We start from the raw sequence: 20,968 nt of genomic DNA, 5'->3' as shown, positions 1-20,968 counted from the left end.
AAGCAAAGATAAAAGTCCACACACTGTTACATACATAAATCCACTTAACCTCTTCCAAGAGAAAGCAAAGCACTTTCATGAAAGTGGGGTTTGGCAGGCAAGGTTCACTAAGAAACAGGGCCAACAAAGAGTTAAGCTACGAAGAAACAGGAACCGAGTATGGAGGCTCTGCAGCCACCCTGAGAACAGACTGTTGGGGGTTCTGGCCCTAGTGGGTGCCTGGAGCCGACCAGCCTTCAGCTATCATGGGTACCAAGGTTTTTCAAGGATAGAGGCTATGCAAGCTTTGCAGTTTTCAAATCTGGAATTGACCAATAGCCAATATATAAGCTTAAAATACACAAACTACTGTCATAATGAGTAAGCCAAATTATTTTTTTAATGAAAAAAAAAAAGGAAAATGCCCCTATTAGGAGGAGGAAATGAGCCAAACTTGGTTAAAGTCTAGCTTCCTTAGCTAGATACACTGCAAACCAAGGCAGCAAGTGCCTTCCTGCATTTCAGCCAGGACTCTGGGAACTGCAAAACAAAGGCTCATTATGAGGTCATCGGCAGTAACCAGCCAATCAAGCACAGGGATGGTCAACTCCCTACTTGTCTACAACAGCAATTCTCACACTCCTGGAAAACCCTTCATGCTCCTATTACTAAGGGCCTCAAACAGATTTTGTTGATGTGGATTAGAGCTACTGTATTATAACTTCAACTGAGAAAACGTTAATCTATTAATTCATTTAAAACATAGTACTGAACTCATTACAACTGTGTATTAATAACTACCTTCCAACATATCAAGTTAATACATATCATCATAGTAAAATCTAGGTTAACTTTTAAAACTTAATTATTAAATCTACAACAAGGATGAAACCCTGAACACATTATGCTAAGTGACATGAGACAGAAACAAAAAGACAAGTACTGTGTGACTCTACTTATATGAAGTGTTCAGAGCAAACAGATTCACAGAGAAAGTAGGAAAAAGGCTACCGAAGGCTGGGGGAGGGAAAGATGGGGAGTTACTGTTTATTGATACAGATTTTCTGTTTGGGATGACCAAAAAGTTCTACAAATAGTGGTGCTGGCTACATTGTTAATGGATTTCATGCCACTGGACTATATACTTAAAAATGTAAATTGTTACCCATATTTGACCACAATGAAAACACAAAGCACAAGGCCATGAGCACTGCCATAAATGAGAGACACTGTGTAAAATAACCAGCATTCTCCAAAGCTGCCAACATCACGGAAGACGTGAAAGGACAGGAGACTACGGAGACGTGACAGCTGAATGCAGTATGGGTTCCTGCGTTGGATCCTCGACAGGAAAAAGACACCAGCAGGAAAACTGATGAGATCTGAAGCTGTCTGGTTAACAGAAGGATACCAAGACTGACTAACAGTTTTGATACATGTTCTGTGGTTATATCAGATGTCAACATATGGTTTTTCCAGTAGTCATGTATGGATGGGGGAGTTGGACTATGAAGAAGGCTGAGCGCTGAAGAACTGATGCTTTTGAGCTGTGGTGTTGGAGAAGACTCTTGAGAGTCCCTTGGACTGCAAGGAGATCCAAGCAGTCCATTCTGAAGGAGATCAGCCCTGGGATTTCTTTGGGAGGAATGATGCTAAAGCTGAAGCTCCAGTACTTTGGCCACCTCATGCGAAGAGTTGACTCATTGGAAAAGACTCTGATGCTGGAGGGATTGGGGGCAGGAGGAGAATGGGACGACAGAGGATGAGATGGATGGATGGCATCACTGACTTGATGGACGTGAGTCTGAGTGAACTCCGGGAGTTGGTGATGGACAGGGAGGCCTGGCGTACTGCAATTCCTGGGCTTGCAAAGAGTCGGACACGACTGAGTGACTGAACTGAACTGAACATAAGGGGAAGCTGGGTGAAGAACATACAAAAACTTTGGATTATTTTTGTTAACTCTTCAAAGTTCAAAATTTAAAAGAAATAAAATTTAACTGTTTAAAAACCCTCATAAGGTCAAAGTTATGTATTCATAGGAGGAGACGAGCCAACTTGAGTCAAAATCCCTCTGGTCACAGAGAACCAGCTTTCTCAGATAGAACGACAGCAAATCAAGGCAGCAAGTGCCTTTGTGAGTCCAGTGAGGACTAAAAAGGTTCTGGGAATTATGAAATTACCAAGAAATCAACTGAACAAAGCCAGGAAGAATTAACTTGGTTTGTCTACAACTGTGGTTCTTACACTTCTTGGTTTCAGAAAGTCTTTGCAGTATTAAAAATAACCTGAATCTCCCAAAAGATTCTGTTTATATGAATCATACCTACCAATGTCTCCATTCATTTAAAGAACATTAATAAACTCATTACATGTAAACCTTACTTAATTTTAATGAAAAAAAAAAAAAAAAGTATTTTCCAAGCCACAACTTCACACAGACCGAAGGAAGTCCACTTGATGAACTCATTTTTATCATGCAATCAAAACACAATGGCAGACCTCCCCCCCAAAAAACCTAACAAACTAAAGAACAGAAAAACAAAAAATGAGAAAAATTACGAATAAGAGAAAGGGAAAACGAGAAAAAGAAAAAAGTCAGGGAATGAAGAGAAAAAAATGGGGGAAATAAACAAACCACAGATAAAACAACAATCAAAAACCTGACAGGGCCAATGCTGTATATATTAGAAGAAGGAAATGAGAGAGACACACGTACCCCAGTGTTCATCACAGCACTGTTTATAACAGCCAGGACATGGAAGCAACCTAGATGTCCATCAGCAGACGAATGGATAAGAAAGCTGTGGTACATATACACAGTGGAGTATTACTCAGCCATTAAAAAGAATACATTTGAATCAGTTCTAATGAGGTGGATGAACCTGGAGCCTATTATACAGAGTGAAGTAAGCCAGAAAGAAAAACACCAATACAGTATACTAATGCATATATATGGAATTTAGAAAGATGATAACCGTGTACGCGAGACAGCAAAAGAGACACAGATGTATAGAACAGTCTTATGGACTCTGTGGGGGAGGGCGAGGGTGGGATGATTTGGGAGAATGACACTGAAACATGTATATCATCATATGTGAAACGAATCGCCAGTCCAGGTTCGATGCATGACACAGGATGCTTGGGGCTGGTGCACTGGGATGACCCAGACGGATGGAATGGGGAGGGAGGGGGGAGGGGGATTCAGGATGGGGAACATGTGTGCACCCGTGGAGGATTCATGTTGATGCATGGCAAAACCAATAGAATATTGTAAAGTAATTAGCCTCCAATTAAAACACATAAATTTGTTAAAAAAAAAAAAGGAGGAGGAGGAAATAAGTTCACTCGGGTCAAAGTCTCTGAGGCCCAGGCAGGCATGATTACAGGGGCTGGGAACTGCAAACAAGGGCTCCCTATGAAGTCATCGCAGATAGCCAGCCCAAGACTGGGGACAGTCACCTCAGGTTTTGTCTACAACAAAGGTTTCTCTCACTTTTTGGTCTCAAGAACTCTTCACATTCTTAAAAAATGTATGGAGGACTGCAAAGATCTTTTGTTTATGTGGGTCATAGCTATCAACAGTAACCTTATTAAAAACTGAAACTGATTTTTAAAGTATTTTTATTCATTTAAAATAACAACAAACCCATTACCTGTTTACACAAATAACCCATTTTTTAAATGCAGAAACTATTTCTAAAACAAAATTAAATTCATAACAACAGTTGCACTGTTTTGTACTCCAAGATATCTCTTTAATGTCAAGCTTAACGAAAGAGATTTCTTGTATCTGCTTCTGCATTCAGCATGTTTCCGTAGGTTGGGAGAAAGATACAAAAATCTCATTTCACACAGATGTGTAGTTGGAAAATGAAGTTTAACAGCCTTTCAAATATTGAGGATTTTCTTCTTTGATACTAGACCAAAACTCCACAAGCGGTTGTTTTTAAAGGCTAGTTGCAATGTGCAATCTGAGATTTCATCACATGAATCTTTCATGTACTTTTACATTAAAATCCACTGGTCATCTTGCACTGAGTTGCTCTTTTACCTACTTATAACTGACAACCAAGGAAATAACAAGGAGATCCAACCAGTCCATCCTAAAGGAAATCAGTCCTGAATATTCATTGGAAGGACTGGTGCTGAAGCTGAAACTCCAATAATTTGGCCACCTGATTCGAAGGGCTGACTCACTGGAAAAGACTCAGATGCTGGCAAAGATTGAAGGTGGGAGGTAAAGGGGACAACAGAGGATGAGATGGTTGGATGGCATCACTGACTCGATGGACATGGGTTTGAGTAAATTCAGGGAATCGGTGATGGACAGGGAGGCCTGGGGCTCACAGTCCATGGGATCACAAAGAGTCGGACACGACGGAGTGACTGAACTGAACTGAACCAAGGAAATATTCCTTCACTGACTATGCAGAATTTCCAAATACTGGGATTTCATACAATATCAAAAAATCATACTCCATTAATCTTACCACCAATCTCATCCAAAAAAAGTGTGACAAATCCAAGTTTTCCAAAATTCTAATTTTTGCTTGAAAACTTGAATTTTATCACCGGCAATGACGACAGACTCACTCTGTTCAATTTCAAGATGTCCACTAAACACTGACGCATGAATAACTATAGTTTGTCCATCAATTGTTATTTCAAGTAAAAATGATCTGCTCAGCTGGGCCGGCTCCAACACACAAGAGCATTTTCCCCAGACAGCTGGACTGTGGTAAAGAGCAGTAATGCTCCATGGATACTCTGCATTTCATCACTTGGAATATCAGAGACCTTTACTGGAGGACTGAGATTTAATTAAAAACAAAACAAAACACCAAACACACAATTTTCAGTGCTTCATCCAAGACATTCTTCAGTGACAATGAGTTGTTTTTTTTTAAACCACAAGCGCGTAGAGTGAAGTCCATGACTACCACCAGCAGAGTTTGGTGCCCCTACCCTGATTCATGTTACGGCGCCAGCAGTTCTCTCTGCTGCTCGCTGCTTCTGTACCAACAATGCAACTGGAAACAAAGCTGCTCCAGGAAAAACCGTGAGAGCCAAAAAAGTCATTCAACCCTTTGCATATTTACCACAACTTGTGTTTTGTTGCTGAGCATTCCCACAAGAGAAAATATTTTTTGAAGTATAGGTGGTGGTGATACGAGTTGAGCCATGCCTATATATCTGCTCATTTCTAAGGTGAAAGTAAAACTCTATAAACAAGACATTAACTCAGTCTTCATGTTTGCAGCTGAATCTTTAATTCAACAACACAGTACCATGAAGTGGCACTGCCCCGAACTTTACCGACTTTTCATCCAGTGTGCATTCAGGAATCCCAGCTGTTCAAAACTTCTTATCAGTCTCTCAGCTACTGAGTGGGCTTCTCTGGACAAAGCAATACCTCATCCTGTAAGAGGCTTCAGTGACTTTGGCATTTTTAGCTGGAAACGCTGGAACAAGTTTTGGATTTTAAAGAGACTGTGGTATGTACACTTAAAACGCGTAATTTCTTTCTCTTTAATCTCTGATGACTGCTCCTGAATGAAGCTGCAACGTAACTGGTACCCTTCTAGTGGCAGCTGCAGTGTGAAGTCGCTCAGTTGTGTCTGACTCTTTACAGCCCCGTGGACTGTAGCCTGCCAGGTTTCCCTGTCCGTGGGATTCTCCAGGCAAGAATACTGGAGTGGGTTGCCATTTCCTTCTCCACGGGATGTTCCTAACCCAGGGATCAAACCCTGGTCTCCTGCATTGCAGGGAGATTCTGTACTGTCTGAGCCACCAGGGAAAGCCAACCGGCACTCTAATACTACATGAAAACACTAAAAATAAAGCACACACAATAAGCTACATTATTAGTGTCTATAAAGATGAGAAGATATCTTTCATTATGATTTCATTTAAAATTTTTTTTTCATTTCTTGTTTACAGTTTTGCCAAGTTTCTTCAGAGTAGATCCCTCCCTTTCACTTGTTGATACATTTCTAACTGCAGTAAACAGAGCTAGCAGCTGTGTTTGAGAAAGCAAAACTTCCAACGTTTCTTTTTTAAGCCAACAATTCATCCTTAAATGTAAGAAAAATACTATGAATTTTCCTCTATTTTAGAATAAAATAGAATTAAGGCTAAAGTAAGTTATAATTTTAAGAATTATTAGTTTCCCCCAAAGTTTTTACAAGTAGGTGCTGGAAGTTATCCTTACTTCTCATGTTTCTTCAAAGGTGCTAGGAAAATGTTGGGATTTTAAAATAACTATTTATTGGACAATAATGAGGTGTACAGAAATTACAACAGGTATACTGCAGAAAGCTAGTAACAGCACAGAAGAAGTGATGAATTCATCACCAAAAACTTCCATATTTACACCTTAAAGTACTACCTTAAAAACTCTAGGAAAAACAAAAATACAGCAGTACACATTGAAAAAGAAAAGAAAAGCAGCACCTACTCTTTTAGCCAAGAGTGATAACGTCAATACACATCACTTAGCCTCTGGAAAACACTGTCTACTGGGGAGAGAATGAGAGTGAAATGAGCAAATATAGCATTAATGTTACAAGGAAAATTATTTGGGTTTTGTATAGCACCAAACAGGTCTTAGGGGCCCCAAGGGTCCCCAGACTACACCTTGAGAACCAACACAGTGTTACCAGAAGTATTAAGTGCCTCCTCAGATCTCTCCCAAGACATGGTCTAGAGTTTTGGCATTCCTGATTGCCCAGAACTAGCTTAGACCCCGTCACCAGGGAAACTGGGATGCCAAGTCAGGCTTCACTGAGGAAAGTGGCTCCAGAGACAAAAAAAGAAAATGTTTTCCAAAGCAGGGAGCTCTTAACTTTACACAAATCAGAGGAATAGGAGAAAGAAAGGACGGGGTGGTTCTGGGATTCTATACATGAAGGATATCTCAGACTATCAAAATTCCCCTTCTGAGCCAGGCCGCAAAAGAGGCGTACAAACAGGTGAGGCAGAGCGACACGGAGATGAAAACCCAGGAAGGACAGTGACAAGGAAGGGACAGAGTTCAAAGCAACCAAACAGAAAAAAAGGAAGTGAGACAAGCCAGCAGAGGGTCAAAAGGAAGCGGAAAATGCAGTGAAAGACATATTCTGAGATGAGCCCTGCAGCAGAGACACTTACCTTTCTTCCGCGCCACAGTGGCAATGTGAAAAAGCTAAGCAACTTGCTGCTTTGCTAAGGCATTTAGGCTCTAGAGGCGCAAGCGAGGAACATCACCAGGAGCCAACTGAGACCAAAACCTCGGCTCAAGACTCAAAGTCCACAAATCCACAGGAATGGCTGAGAAATGGCTGTCACCCTCCCAGGGTTCCCAAAGGGAGGCTTTCTTCTCACTTCATAAAAGCCAACAAAGGTAACAAGAACCTGCCCTTGCAGGCCCCTCGGCTAGTGGAAAAGGAACCTAAAATCACCAGCTGCTAGGTTCCCATGTGGTCTTCAAGAGAAACAGGGAGCTTTCTCCTGCTGCCAAAGGGTAGACACAGCTCGTGAAGAAAGGAACATGAGGAAAGAAATCCAATCCAGGCACCAGGTGGGGCCTCCTCTAACACCCAGATCCCAGCAACTCAGAAAAGCCGGGGTTCCAGGGGCCAGATCTGGCCTTCCAGCCAATGAAGAGACTGCACACCCACCACCACCACCACCACCACGACTCACAACACAGAAGTACGGACCAGCAGAGGGTCGTGTGTTTCTTTTTCCTTTAATCAATAAAGCTGCCCAATATTGGTATCTTGTCAATACATGAACTTTAAAAAAAAGTGCTTTCAAAAGTATATAAACCTCTCCAATCGGTCAGTTCAATCGCTCCAACTCTTTGTGACCCCACGGACTGCAGCTCGCCAGGCTTCCCTGCCCATCACCAACTCCCTGAGCCTGCGCAAACCCAGGTCCATCGAGTCAGTGGTGCCAGCCAACCATCTCAACCTCTGCCATCCCCTTCTCCTCCTAAATCTCTCCAACTGCATCCTTTTTTCTTCCAGATAGCTGACTGGTAAAATTAAAAATAAAAAAAATTTTTTTAAACTCAGAAATCATAAGAAAAGCACCTACGGAACCCCAGTCAACAGAGATAATTCAAAGTATTTCCCTTCTAGCGACCTAGAGTTGCATGGCGCTCAGACCAGGCTTCCCTGGTGGCTCAGAGGATAAAGCGTCTGCCTGCAATGCGGGAGACCTGGGTTTGATCCCTGGGTCAGGATAGACCCCCTGGAGAAGGAAATGGCAACCCACTCCAGTATTCTTGCCTAGAGAATCCCATGGACAGAGGAGCCTGGCGGGCTACAGTCCATGGGGTCGCAAAGAGTCAGACACAAATGAGCGACTTCACACACAACACACACGGACAAAATTCATTAAGTTGGTCAACTGAAACAATGATGACAATAATTTTTATATCCTGTCAGGCCCTATTCTAAGCGCTTTATATTCGTTAATTCTTTTAACGCTCACAACAGCTATACCTCCAAGACAGTACTATTATAACCCCTTTTTCTTTACAGAAGAACAAACAGCCGCATAGGGACAGAGTAAGCTCAAAGTCACAGCGAGGCCTGTCCCAAGATTCCAGCTCAGGAACTCTAGCCGTAGCACCCAATCTGACCACAGCGACACCGTTTATTGGAAATCCAAAGGCGCTGGGATCCCCTTTCAACTCTGCTATAAAGTCAACTCAATCAGAATGCTACGCTAGGCCAAACGGGCCCGAGGGGCCCCACTTCCTGTGACTGGAGAACCAGTACCTCAAACTTTTGTGGGCAAAGCAAAGCAGCAAGCCACAGACACTGCCAATGCTACGTGCAAAGACAATCAAAACGCGGCCATCTGTGGAGAGGAGGCGGGGATGTGAGGGGGTGAGGGAAAGCCAGCAGGCCCTAAGGTCTAAAGAGGTGAGAAAAAGGGGGTGCCCTGCATACTGGATCATCAGCACCCACAACAAAACCCTTCAGTCATACGGTGCTCGGGAGAGACCACGAGACCACTGCAGCCACGCCAAGGCCAGACGCTAGAGCGCTGCCTGCAGGTGGCTTCACTTGCCAACCAGCAGGCGTGGCCTGGGGGCTGTCTCAGTGGGAGACTGAGGACACGATCCTGCCACATCAGCGGCACTGGCGGTCCAGCCGCACTGTCTCCTCCCTGAGACGGGTTCCCTCCTGTGCTCAGGAAATGCCAGCACATGGTGACTGAAGTCTCCCACGCTTCCTACAGGTACCTCCACCAAGGACAACCAAACGGTTCCCCATGGCTGAAGTACCTTTCGAACTGCCAAAGACCAAAACCTATTCTCTCTCCTTTTTTCTTCTCCAGTGGGCTTGGACAGACAGTTCCTATGCACCAATCCAAAAGGTCTGGGGTCTGGTTGGATTTAGCAGCCAGGTCACAGTAGCCAGGAGGCAGGAGTCCAGATTCCCTTCCAGGTCCACAGACCGGGAGCCAAGCACAGACCTCCTGGCCAGGTGGAGGGCCTTCTGCCAAGCTGTGAACTGCAAAGGAAAGGAGCTGTACCTTCGAGATGCTGGTGAAAGGTACCCAAGAGAAAGCAGCATGGCGTGTGGAGAAAGCCCACTCACTGGAGAGGCCCAGCTCAGAGACCAGGGGAGGGAAGGGGGTTGTTTACAGACATCACCCAAACTCATGCCTCAGTGAGCAGAGCCCAGAGGAGGCAGATCTTTGAATCGCCAACTTCCCAAACAGCACAGAGGAAAACAGGCCGAGGTGGTTCAAAACCAGCTTGACTGGTTCTACAGAGAAGTCGCTGGTCTGCTCCGCCTTCCAAATGTTAAAAAGAAAAACGTGGCTTGCAGCCAGTCACTGAACCCACCCCTCCCCTCCCCCACTGTCCCCAGGATCCACCGAGCCAAGGGTCCACCTCACCCTCCCTCCTACCTACTTGTGACTCTCATGACTCTGTAAGCCTAAAGTCACTAGTTTGCTGTGCAAGATGAAATGGTACATGTTTTTGCCCTTTCCTGGGCTTCCTAGGTTGCGCTAGAGGTAAAGAACTCGGCTGCCAATGCAGGAGATTCAGGTTCAATCTCTGGATCGGGAAGATCCCCTAGAGGGCATGACAATCCACTCCAGTATTCTTAACTGGGAAGTCCTGTGGACAGAGGCGCCCAGCGGGTTACAGTCCACAGGGTCGCAAAGAGTAGAACACAACTGAAGCAACTTAGGGAGCACTCACCCTTTTCTAATGAGAAAGAACCAATGAAGTAAGGGGGAATGAGTGGAGCACTCCCCACAGGGGCCAAGGAAGCTTCAAACCCTCTAGAAGTTCAGATGAAGGGAGCCAGCTTATTCACACAGCCCAACGCAGAGGCAGTTCTAGTGAAGGGAAGGACCGGGGATTCCTCCTCCTCCAACTGATAACTGGAAATCAATGGGCCAGATTTCCTCCTGGTGGTTTTTCAGAACCAGAGGTACCATCTTAAAGTCTAAAAAAAAGGCAAGGAAACTCCATAGCCCACACTGAGAGGGCTGTGGTGGCAGAGTGACGGGAACTTTCAGAGTTAACATGGGGACAGACGGCCTCCTCCCAGGCCACAAGTGGGAAATGGGTGGCTTCCTCCCCCACCGGGTTTGTAAAGGTTTACTCTTCCCATTGCTGAGACTGAAAGGGAACCTGCATAGATAACACTTCAGTGACTCACGCCTGTTTGATGAAGGCTGGGAGAAAGCCCGGAGAATCCAAGCTTCAAGTGCAAAATGTACAAATGCTGGAATCTACCACGGAAAAAAGGAAACCCAGCCACCTATCTGGTTTGTCATTTTGCTGAACTTCTGCTGAAGGAGGAAGGGCCAGGTTTAAACTCCACCCACCCTTTCCACATCCCTCTCAATTTTGGCTCTGACAGGAAAGTGGCAAATAACGGCAGCATCACCATGACGAAGAGAGAACCAAAGGCTTTCCATAACTCCTCTCAAAGAAGAGGCCTAGTGGTCAGTCTTCAGCTTAACCAAGCGGAGGGAGCTGGGGCCAGACCTGGTTGGCTGCAGGAGAGCCTCATCAGGCAGCCTCGGAGAATGAAGGATGACCGCCCTCCTCGCGCTCTCCATCTGCTGAGGCTGCCTCATCCCAATCCATTAATGGGCTTCAAAGTGCTGCTGGGGGGGAGTCCACTTAGCAGAGACGCTATCACGGGGCCAAGGGTGGCACCCAGCCCCCACCTCGCTTGTCGATAATGGGCCACAAAGTCTGAGGCTTAGCTGCACTTTAGGCATAAAATATTCATACAGGTCGACATAATACATATGTAGAAGAGTCATGGAAGCTCCTGGGAGAAGAGAAATGCCAGCCAGGTGGCTAAGTGCTCAGTGGGAAAGAGTTCATGAAGGCATGGCTTAGTCCTGGTCAAGTGCCCACTGAGAATGAGGTTGTTCTGTCCAAAGGGGAAGCAGTATAGTCTGAAAGTTTTTGACTCCCAAGACCTCTAACCATGCAAACCTCTCAGAAAACAAATTCTCAGTCTCTCCCTACCTCACAGGCACCAACTCTATTTAAGACATTTATGCTGGAAAAAAAAAAAAAAAAAAAAAAAAATCAGGCCCAATCTTTGGTCACCGTGTAATCTGAAGCAGGGCAAATCTCAATGACTGCCTTGTATCCCTCTTCTTAGCTGCTTCCCAAAGTCCACAGACTAGAGAGGAATTATTACAGTTTACCAGGGAGTTGCCTTGGCCAGGCGCGAAGGCTGTAGTATGGCGGCTCTGTGAACTGCAGGGTCCACTGGAGTCCTTGCTCTAACCAGGCCTCTTTCCGCATTCCAGGGGTAAAGCAGACAGTAAAGACTGTATGGTCTGAAATGCACCCACACCTCTAGCCAGAAGGCAGCACCACCAAGGGCCCCCGCCAGAGTCAAAGGGCAGAGGTCAGAGTCATCACCCAGAGCACAGGTCTTGCCGCACAGCTTGCAGGACAGGGAGTGAAACGAGAGGGGACCGAGCTCTCGCCGAGACAACACTAAAACCAGATTATTCAGCGAAACGTTCAGGCAGAATCAACCCTGGGAGCCGTGAGCTAGCTATGTGTTTGGAGTGGCTCAGTGGTTCTTTACAGGATCCTGAAAGTTAGATTTGCTCTCTCACCCAGACTTCCAAACTCCTCTTCCCAGAATCATCTGAGAATAAACAATGCCACTCACTCCCTGGAAGGACGACAGGAGCCCCCACCCTCGCCCACCGCAGAGGGGCAGGCGCAGAGGCAGAGGCAGGGCTGGCAGTGAAAGCCTCCTTCTTTCTTGCAGGAGCTCTCCCTTGTGGTTCCCGAGGCCCAGAGGCGGGGGAGGCCTGGGGCCATGCAGGCCTCCACCAGGCATTCCAGAAAGCTCTCGCCAGCGGCAGGTGGACACTGCACGCTGGACCCCTCTGCACTTGCCTGTTTCTGCTGCTGCTGGCTGGAAGACAAACAGTCATCCTGCTGATTGCTTCCACTGCTGCCAAGCCTCCAGGCCAACAGAGCCATTTGGAAAAGTGAACAGAAAGCTCAGCTCACAGATTCAGATGCCCCAAACTACCAGTCCCAGGTTACAACCCTCCTTCTGCAAACAGAAGAGTCTATGACTGTGAAAAAGCGTATCTGCAATCAGGTGCCACAAAAATCACAATAACGGCAGGGCTTAACTTTCATCTCCTCCTTTCACTGTTAGAAGCAGAGTCGACAGCAAGCAGGCAATGTCTCTGCAACACCAGGTTTATTTTTATGCTTCAGCATTTTCTCTCTCTGGGTCTATGTGTGTTTAATTCAGATGTGATCAAAGAGCTCCTAGAAACAGGTTCTCATCAGCCACATGTTTTAAAGAAAGGGGGAGAGAAAGAGCGAGAAGAGACTGGAGTTTGAAGACAACCAGCAGAGTTAGTTTACCTGTTTTTCAGTGAAACCAATTTAAATAATTTAAATCTAAGTAAGGTAACAGAGGACCTTTCGGGGAAAGAAACCAACCCAACCACATCCCTTGCTTTTTATCTCGCAACATTAAGGCTTCTACCACAACCACTTTAGTTAAACTCACAACACGACCAAGAAGAGCTTACTGGTCTCACCTGGTAGCATGATATAGTCCAAAAGAGGCCAGTGCTTCAGGCCTCTCTGGCCTTATGACTCGAAGAGCTGTTACATTTTTTTTTCTTGTTTTAAAAAATACCACATCTGCTTGTAAGGTTTTTCAAAATCTTTGTTTTTTCAAGGCGAAGACTTAATATCAAGTCCGTAGTGGGACTACCCTGAGAATAACAGCAGAAGCGATGAAGTGGCTCGGGGGAACCTAAATACACAGACTGGAAACAGGATGAGTAATTCATAATTTGGAGCAAGATGACAACGTATGCAGCCAGTTCTCTGGACAAAGTTATCAAGTAGCACCTTACATTCCCAAATGGTTCACAGAGTTCGGCTATCATAAAATCGGTGGGAGGCAAGCACCAGGTTCCTGCAACATGCTCAGGTGTGTGTGAGGCTTGAAGGGAAGAGAGGAAATCAATGCACACATCACAAGAAGACCGTGGCAAGAATACATGTACACCGAGTAAACAACACAAAGAAAGCACACTGAGGCACTCAGTTACTCTGCTCTGCTGAACACAATGCCCCCCACAGCCCTGCTGAGAGAGTAGGCACTCCACCGCCACGCCCCAGATGCCTGCGGGTGCCAGTCAGTCACTTGGCTTCCTCCTACCAGCTCAGACTCAACAGTCTGGGAAAGTCCTCTGGTTAAGCAGGGTTTATGTGCTAAATAAAGGTTGTGATAGGTAACCTCGAGAGGGCCTTGAGAAAGTGGTTCCCAGGAAGAAGAGAAACAGCTGGCATTTGAGGGCAAGACTGAGATGGAGACCATGCTCCTGTTTCTAAAGACCGCAGTCCCATGCCAAACCCAGTGATACAGTGGAACTCAACCATCTCGCCCTCTCAACCTGTTTCACCCCCTAGAAGCAGTCCGGCCATCCACAGGTTATGAAAGGGTCAACCACTGCAGAAAAAACTTATCCAGAACTCCTCTTAAGGTCCTGACTGTCCAGATGACAGAGACTGAGGGGCTAACAAAAGAGAAAAACACTGGAAAAATGAAAAGCGGAAAGATTTATTTTAAGATGTTAATGTTAATATGCAAGAGGTATTAATATGCAAGAGAATATAACAATGGTTCTATTGCACTAGCCAGAAAGAAGGGAACAAGAGGAAAACATAATGGATGCAACAAGAGAAAAGGACCCAAAAAAGCACTGCAAGCCCCAGGGGTGAAGAGCTCTTTTTTCAAGTTAATTTTTTTTTTTTTGCCTAGTAAAGTTCTCCACCAGGAAAGGTGTGACAGGCAGAGGACTCTCCAGAGCAGGCAGCAAGGGACACCAGAGATGGTGAAAGAAAGGGGAGGGGGGGAAAGTGGACGCCTCTCGGCTGCAAGGTGAGATGACACAGAAAGGCTAAGGCTTGGGTGACAAATGATAGCAGTGATTGCCAGGATGAGGGGAGAGGGAGCAGCTCAAGAAATCAGCATGCAAAATTCCTGGCCCTGGGAGTCACAAAGGCTAGCCGACCACAAGCGGATGGACAGGGGCATACGTGGGGGGAATAAATATGATGTGAAGAAGGCTGGCAAAGAGTACGGAGATGAAAGGCAATCCTGATCAAGAGGAATGGTACTAAGAAAGATGGGGTGAGGGCAGAGAAACGGGAAGGCAACAAGCAAAGGGGAAGATACTAAGAGACAGGGTCCTGAGTGAAGAAACAGGAAAGCATAACGGCCCGGCTTGTGTTATGGTGTAAGAAGACAGAACCGGGAGGACCAGGATGAAGCGAGGCCTGGGAAAGGACCGCGCAACAGGTGGTGTCAATGGAGCAGGGCTGAAATAGAGAGTCTTTCCCTCCGCAGGAAGAGCCCAGGGAGAAGGCTTGGTACAGCACTCGCAGTGAGAAACAGGAGGCCAAGCCAAAACTTAAAAAAACAAGCCCCAGGGGAAGAGAACGTGAGGGATCTCGGGAGCGTGAAGGGAGTGAAGACTGGAACCCCGAAGACAACCTGTGGGAAAACTATGCGCATGACAGCTGTACGGGGAAACACGGAAGCAACAAATGCCAGCGCGAGGCACCAGGGAGCTCCTGGAGAAGAGAAGGGAAAGTGATGAGCAAAGAGTAGGCGAGCGATTTGGAAAGGTGATGAGGGTGGAGCTGGTGGGTTGCAAGCAAGAGGGCGAGCACAATGTGGAACAGGAGGAGGCAGGGTAAAAAGCCGGGGAACTGACAGGGGACAGGGATCGAGGTCACAGTCCGGGGCAAGGACCCTGAGGGTGATAACTGGGACTGGGAGAACCGGTGCGGGCAGAGGGGAAGCGAGGCTGGAGAGATGGAGGAAGAGGTGGACAACGATCTGGGGCGAATCGCAGGGTGCTGGTCTAGGAGCAGGAAGGTGGCTGCTTTCAGCGTGGGTGGAGGAAGACCAAAAAGGCCCCTGAGAGAAAAAGGGAAGAGAAGAGGAAGCTGGGGAGGTAACACGGAAGAGCGCAGGAGGGCGGTGAAGGGAGAAGGGCCAGGGGGAGGGGGGTGGTCGGCAGAAAGACAAGTGTGCAGCTTGGAGTCCGGACGAGGTGGGTCCCCGGACAGGACGCGGAAGGGAGGTGTACGGGGCCAGGAGCCAGATGACAGGGCAGCCGAGGCTTACAGGCTGGCAGCCGGGGCACGAAGAGAGCTGAGGAGGGAGGAGGCTCTGCAAGGTGCAGGGGCCCAGCCAAAGAATGTGGGGAGCCCTCCGGGCTCCTTACCTGCTCGGTGTCCCTCTCGTTCAGCGTGGGTAGGGGGGTCCGAGCGCTGGACATGGCGCCGGTATCTCAAGGGAGGGAAACCGAGAAGCTTGGAGGAAGGGAGGGAAGGGAAGGCGCGGAGCCCGGCCGGGCGGGGCTTCTCACAGCAGGAGCACCCGCCGCATGGGCCCCGGCCGGGGGTGCGGGGAGGCCGGGCTGCCGTTCACGCCAGCCCGGGGATGCGCCGCTCGGGCTAGGCCGCGCCGGCTCCGAGCAGCTCCGGACCGCACCCCCCCGACCCCCGGCTGGGCCGTGCCGCCTTTCGGCCGGGCCGCGCCGCTCCGCCTACTTTCTGCCGCCGCAGCCGGCCGCCTGCCTCGCTCCTCCCCTGCCCTCAGCGGCACTGCTCCGCGCCCGGCACACAGGCAGCCGCCGCCGGACCTGCTGCTCCCAACATGGCCGCCACCACCGCCGGTCCTCGGCTCTTTCCGCCGGCAGCAGCCGGAAACATCCGAAGCGGCTAGAAACGGGAGGGAGGCGCTCCTTCTCCTCCCAGCCACCGACTACTGGTGAATTCCGGAAACACCCGAAGAAGGTAATCCTGGGGACGCGCGCTGCTCCGCGATTCCGAAGACCAAGCTTCGGCTCTGTTTACGGAAATCTACGAAGAGACTCCGGGTACTCCAGCCACGCCTACAGGCCTTTCCCCGCCCACTTCAAGCAGGTTTTCGGCAGTTTCCGGAAACACCCGAAGCCTCTCCGCGCGCTGGGAGCGGGCCACGCCCCCATCCCGCCCCGCCGCGGACGGCGGTCGTCGGCCATTTCCGGCAACACCCGAGATCGGGCGAGTCTCGGGTCATTCCCTCGGATGGTACCCAAAGTCTGACTCTTCGTTTCTTTCCGTCAGTTTTCGGGTATTTGCAAATCTTGACCAGGGAGCGTAGATCACGTGTGCGTGTTACTATTTGACTAAGTAGAAAATAAAACTGTTAAGCCCTGGTATTGACATCGTTTGGTTCTAAAGCAACTTCCTATCTGTGTGTCCGTTCCTCTTAGTCAGCTCATTAAATACATCTCGTTTATCATCCAGCCTATCTATCAACATGTGAGTCTCCTGTCAGATGCAGCGTTAGTCTATTACCTGTCTACCTACCGTTCATCACCTGTTGTTGTCCATCTTGGCTTCTATTTGTCTATCCGTGTACCCCACATCTAATCCACAGGGCTTCTCAAGGTCCCTGGCAAACACCAGGTAAACGTCCTTGGCTCCCAGCTGCCAAAGTCTTCAGAGATTCCCTCAACCCTGCATTCTACCTCTAGCTCTTTGCAGTGAAAATGCAATGGGATCTTGGGGAAAAAAATCACATAATATCTCTGTTTAGCTCCTCAATGTCCCTATCTTGAAAGAATCCATGCCTTTGTTCCCGTGATGACATTCTAAATAATATCTTTGGATTTGTACCTTTTTTATTTTTTTCTTTCAAAAAAAAGTCTTCTAATTGTTCAAAATAGCACAAAACGGCATTGCACTATGGCAATATTGAGTCATGCCAGTTCCCTTTTTAAATATCCCTCTGAGGTTGGGCAGGAGAGACATTCTCATCTTTAATCACATTTCACTTATCCCTTCTAAAACAAGGAAACTCATGGGGAAAATAAAAGAGAGAAACTGGTTGAAAAATGAGGATTCTTCAGGATGGCACAAAGAATGAACAACTGGAGGCGTTCCTTTCCTTTATGGGCCTGTTTTCCTATTAATGAATAGAGGTCACTATTCATAAGCTTGAGGTCCCTCTCATCTCTGGAGAGCCTCTTACTTTAACAGGAAGTCCATGTGGCAATCCAAGTTCACTCTTCACTTCCCCCTAGGTTACCTCACCAAGGACAGTGAATAGACCGGCAGGTGTGATTCCTCTGGCTGTCCCCACCCATTGTACCCCAGACATGTTGGAAAACCATCCCTCAAAGCTACCCTAGGTTCAACAGCAGTTTAAGGTAGACAGAAGCCAGAATCCCCACAAGACCCAAAGACCAACCTCAAGCAGCGAGTCTGCAGAAGGTACAGAGAGAGGCCCAAGAGCTTGCAGGAAAAGAGTGTGGATTGGACCTCTGACACTTGACTTCCAACTCCAGCTCCAGCATTTTGAGCAGAACCCTTGGCTAAGTCAACCAGAGAAACAGGCAGCCAGACAGAGCAATGAGAGGTAGCTATGAACGCACTTCCTAAGGCAACAGGTATGACTTACAGTCCTAATAAATGCGTGGGACTCCAGGACACCGCTCCATGCTCCACCTCGGCTCCATTCAGGCACCCAGCCCTTGAGGAAGAAGCTGATGAAGAAACACAGAAGGAGGTGAGAGGGAAAAAGAGGAAGAGGTGAAGCCGGAGGACACACCCCCACCCCAAATTCATCCGGAAAATCCATGAGAATAGTCTGCCCTCTGGTGGCCAAAGGGAGACTCACCGCTGAATCCTGGGCGGGGAAATAGCCTCAAAGGCTGGGGTCCCTGCAGAAAGGAAAAAGGGGAAAGGGTTGGAGAAGTAAATGGAGCTGCCCTCAGCGGGCTTCCCTGGCCCCTGTCCCGGGAGACTTGACTACGCTCGCTCTGCCTCTTGCATGCTTCCGTTCCCCTCGAGTTCTCATCCCTGTATTCTGCCCCTTGGCCCCTGCCCCCATCCTACATTCTCTCCTCTTCCTCACAAGGCTGCCTAACCGGTCTCCCTGCCTAGACTCCCTCCAACTTGCCCCACCAGACAAGCCAGAATAATCTTCCTGAAGTCCAGCTCCAATTACAGCTCTGCTGCTAGAAGGCTCTCACCAGCTCCCTTGCGGGCTAGGCAGGCTGACTTTGTGGGCCTATGACCTGTGCAGTCTCACAAAGTCACTCTTAGAAGGGCCTTAAACTTGAAGCTTGATATAATGCTCTACTGTTACCCCTCTTGAAATTTTTACCAAGGGGCCCCTGCCTATTCAAATTGCCCTGGGCCCCACAGATTTTGTAGCTGGTCCTGGCAGTAGAAGACTTTAGCCTGCGTTGAAAACTTTGCCCAAGACTTCTGGCGGCCCAGGGGTTAAGACTGCTTCTACTGCAATGGATGTGGGTTTGATCTCTGGGTGGAGAACTAAGTTTCCACATGCCAAGTGGCACAACCAAAAAAAAAAGAAAGTAAAAGAAAACTTTATACAATCTGACCTCAACCTTGTGAATATCCTCTCTAATTACATATCACTGGTTGACACCTCCCTGTAATTCGTGCCCTGCCACCGAGCTCTCTCACCTTCATTCCGCTCAATTGCCAGTCAGTTCAGGCTGATCAATTGCCCATCACCTATGTCATCTGGAATTCAGGATGTATTGATACTTCAAGATCCAGTTCAAATATCATCTTCTCATATCCCTGAACCCACCTAATCTCCTCAAAGATTAATTATTGCCACACATTTACCTCTCTCTAATCTGCAAATTCACTCATTCACAAATCTCTGCTGAGCACCTAATATGTGCAAGGCACAGTTCTAAGCTCTTCAGGTGTATCAGTGAGCAAAATAGTCGAAGATCTCCACCTTTGGGGAACTTACATCTCCACTGGGGAAAGAAAGACAACAAACATAGTAGTTAATATTAAGTTCTTCCCCCCCAAATAAAAGGAACTCGAGTCAGCTAAGGGGGATCAATGAAAAGCAAGTTGCAGAATTAGGCGCTCAGTGCAGGCTTCACTCAGAGAAGGCGATGGCACCCCACTCCAGTACTCTTGCCTGGAAACTCCCATGGATGGAGAAGCCTGGTGGGCTGTAGTCCACGGAGTCGCTAAGAGTCGGGCACGACTGAGCGACTTCAGTTTCACTTTTCACTTTCATGCATCAGAGAAGGAAATGGCAACCCACTCCAGTGTTCTTGCCTGGAGAATCCCAGGAACTGGGGAGCCTGGTGGGCTGCCGTCTGTGGGGTCGCACAGAGTCGGACACTGAAGCGGCTTAGTAGCAGCAGCAGCAGGCTTCACTGAGAAGGTGACATTTGAGCTGACTTGGAGGAGGGGAGGAAGGGAGTTCTGCAGCTATCTGGGGGAAGAGCATTCTGAGCAGAGGGTGCAAAGGCCCTGAGGCAGGAGCAGGCCTGGCTGTTTGAAGAACAAGGAGGCCAGCGAGACTGATGCAGAGTGAGCATGAGGGTGAGTAGGAGGTTGTGTTTGTCCAGTTGCTAAGTCATGTCTGACTCTTTGTGATCCCATGGGCTGCAACATGACAGGCTCCTCTGTCCTCCACTATCTCCCAGAGTTTGCTCAAGTTCATGTCCATTGAGTCAGTGATTCTGTCTAAGCATCTCATCCTATGCAGCCACCTTTTCCTTTTGCCTTCAGTCTTTCCCAGCAGGAGAGTCTTCTTCCAATGAGTTGGCTCTTCACATCAGGTGGCCAAAGTATTGGAGCTTCAACTTCAGCATCAGTCCTTCCAATGAATATTCAGGACTGATTTCTTTCCGGATTGACTGCTTGATCTTGCTGTCCAGAGGACTCTCAAGAGTCTTCTCCAACACCGCAGTTCAAAAGCATCAATTCTTCAGTGATCAGCCTTCTTTGTGGTCCAATTCTCACATCCATACATGACTACTGGAAAAACCGTAGCTTTGACTAGATGGACCTTTGTCAGCCAAGTGATGTCTCTGCTCTTTAATACGATGTCTAGGTTTGTCAAAGGTGATGTGGAGCCAGACCTGGTGGGCCGCTGCTTTGACTTTCCCTTGGAGTGAGGTGGGGAGCCACTGTAGTGACTCAGTCTGACTGGTTGCCAGATTGCTGGTAGAGTGAGGGGGACTTCCCTGGGGGTCCAGTGGCTGAGACTCCGAGCTCCCAGTGCAGGGGACAGGGCTTTGATCCCTGGTCGGAGAACTAGATCCCACATGCCAGAACTAAAAGTTCAAGTCCTGCAACTAAAGATCTTAAGAGCAGCAACTAAGACCCGGCACAGCCAAATAAATAAATATTAATTATTAAAAATAATTAATTATTTAAAAAATGAATAGAGTAGAGGGCCAAATCAGGAGCAGAAATTTGGAAACCCTGAAGGAGGCTTTTAGGATAATTCAGGTGAGGAATAACCATGGCTCGGAGCAAGGCAGCAGCAGTGAAGTAGTGGTTTATTAATAAGATTGATAGAGCCGACAGGATTTCTTTCTTTTTAAATTTTAAAAAAACAACAACTTATTTATTTATTTAAGGTCTTCAACTTTCCGT

The 20,968-nt window shown here is 47.5% G+C and overlaps 1 protein-coding gene across 28 annotated transcripts in view; it reads right to left on the bottom strand.

Moving 5' to 3' along the window:
* Positions 1–18,079, bottom strand: part of MARK2 (microtubule affinity regulating kinase 2) — a 57,640-nt gene extending 39,561 nt beyond the window's left edge. For 22 of the 28 annotated variants that reach the window (XM_042238332.1, XM_042238321.1, XM_060404073.1 and 19 more), the window contains exon 1: positions 15,757–16,208. Coding sequence is in view for 17 of the 28 variants with exons in the window: in XM_027959756.2 (XP_027815557.1) it covers positions 15,757–15,810 (54 nt within the window). In the remaining 11 variants the exon portion in view is untranslated. Of the gene's footprint in view, positions 1–13,047; positions 13,228–15,756; positions 16,209–17,981 lie in introns of those variants that run through there. The other 6 variants (XM_060404072.1, XM_042238331.1, XM_060404074.1 and 3 more) reach the window with 2 other exon arrangements.
* Positions 18,080–20,968: the final 2,889 nt, after the last annotated feature.

Source organism: Ovis aries, chromosome 21 (genome assembly GCF_016772045.2).
Source record: "Ovis aries strain OAR_USU_Benz2616 breed Rambouillet chromosome 21, ARS-UI_Ramb_v3.0, whole genome shotgun sequence".
Classification (NCBI taxonomy): Eukaryota; Metazoa; Chordata; class Mammalia; order Artiodactyla; family Bovidae; genus Ovis; species Ovis aries.
This window is presented reverse-complemented; position numbering and strand designations above follow the sequence as displayed.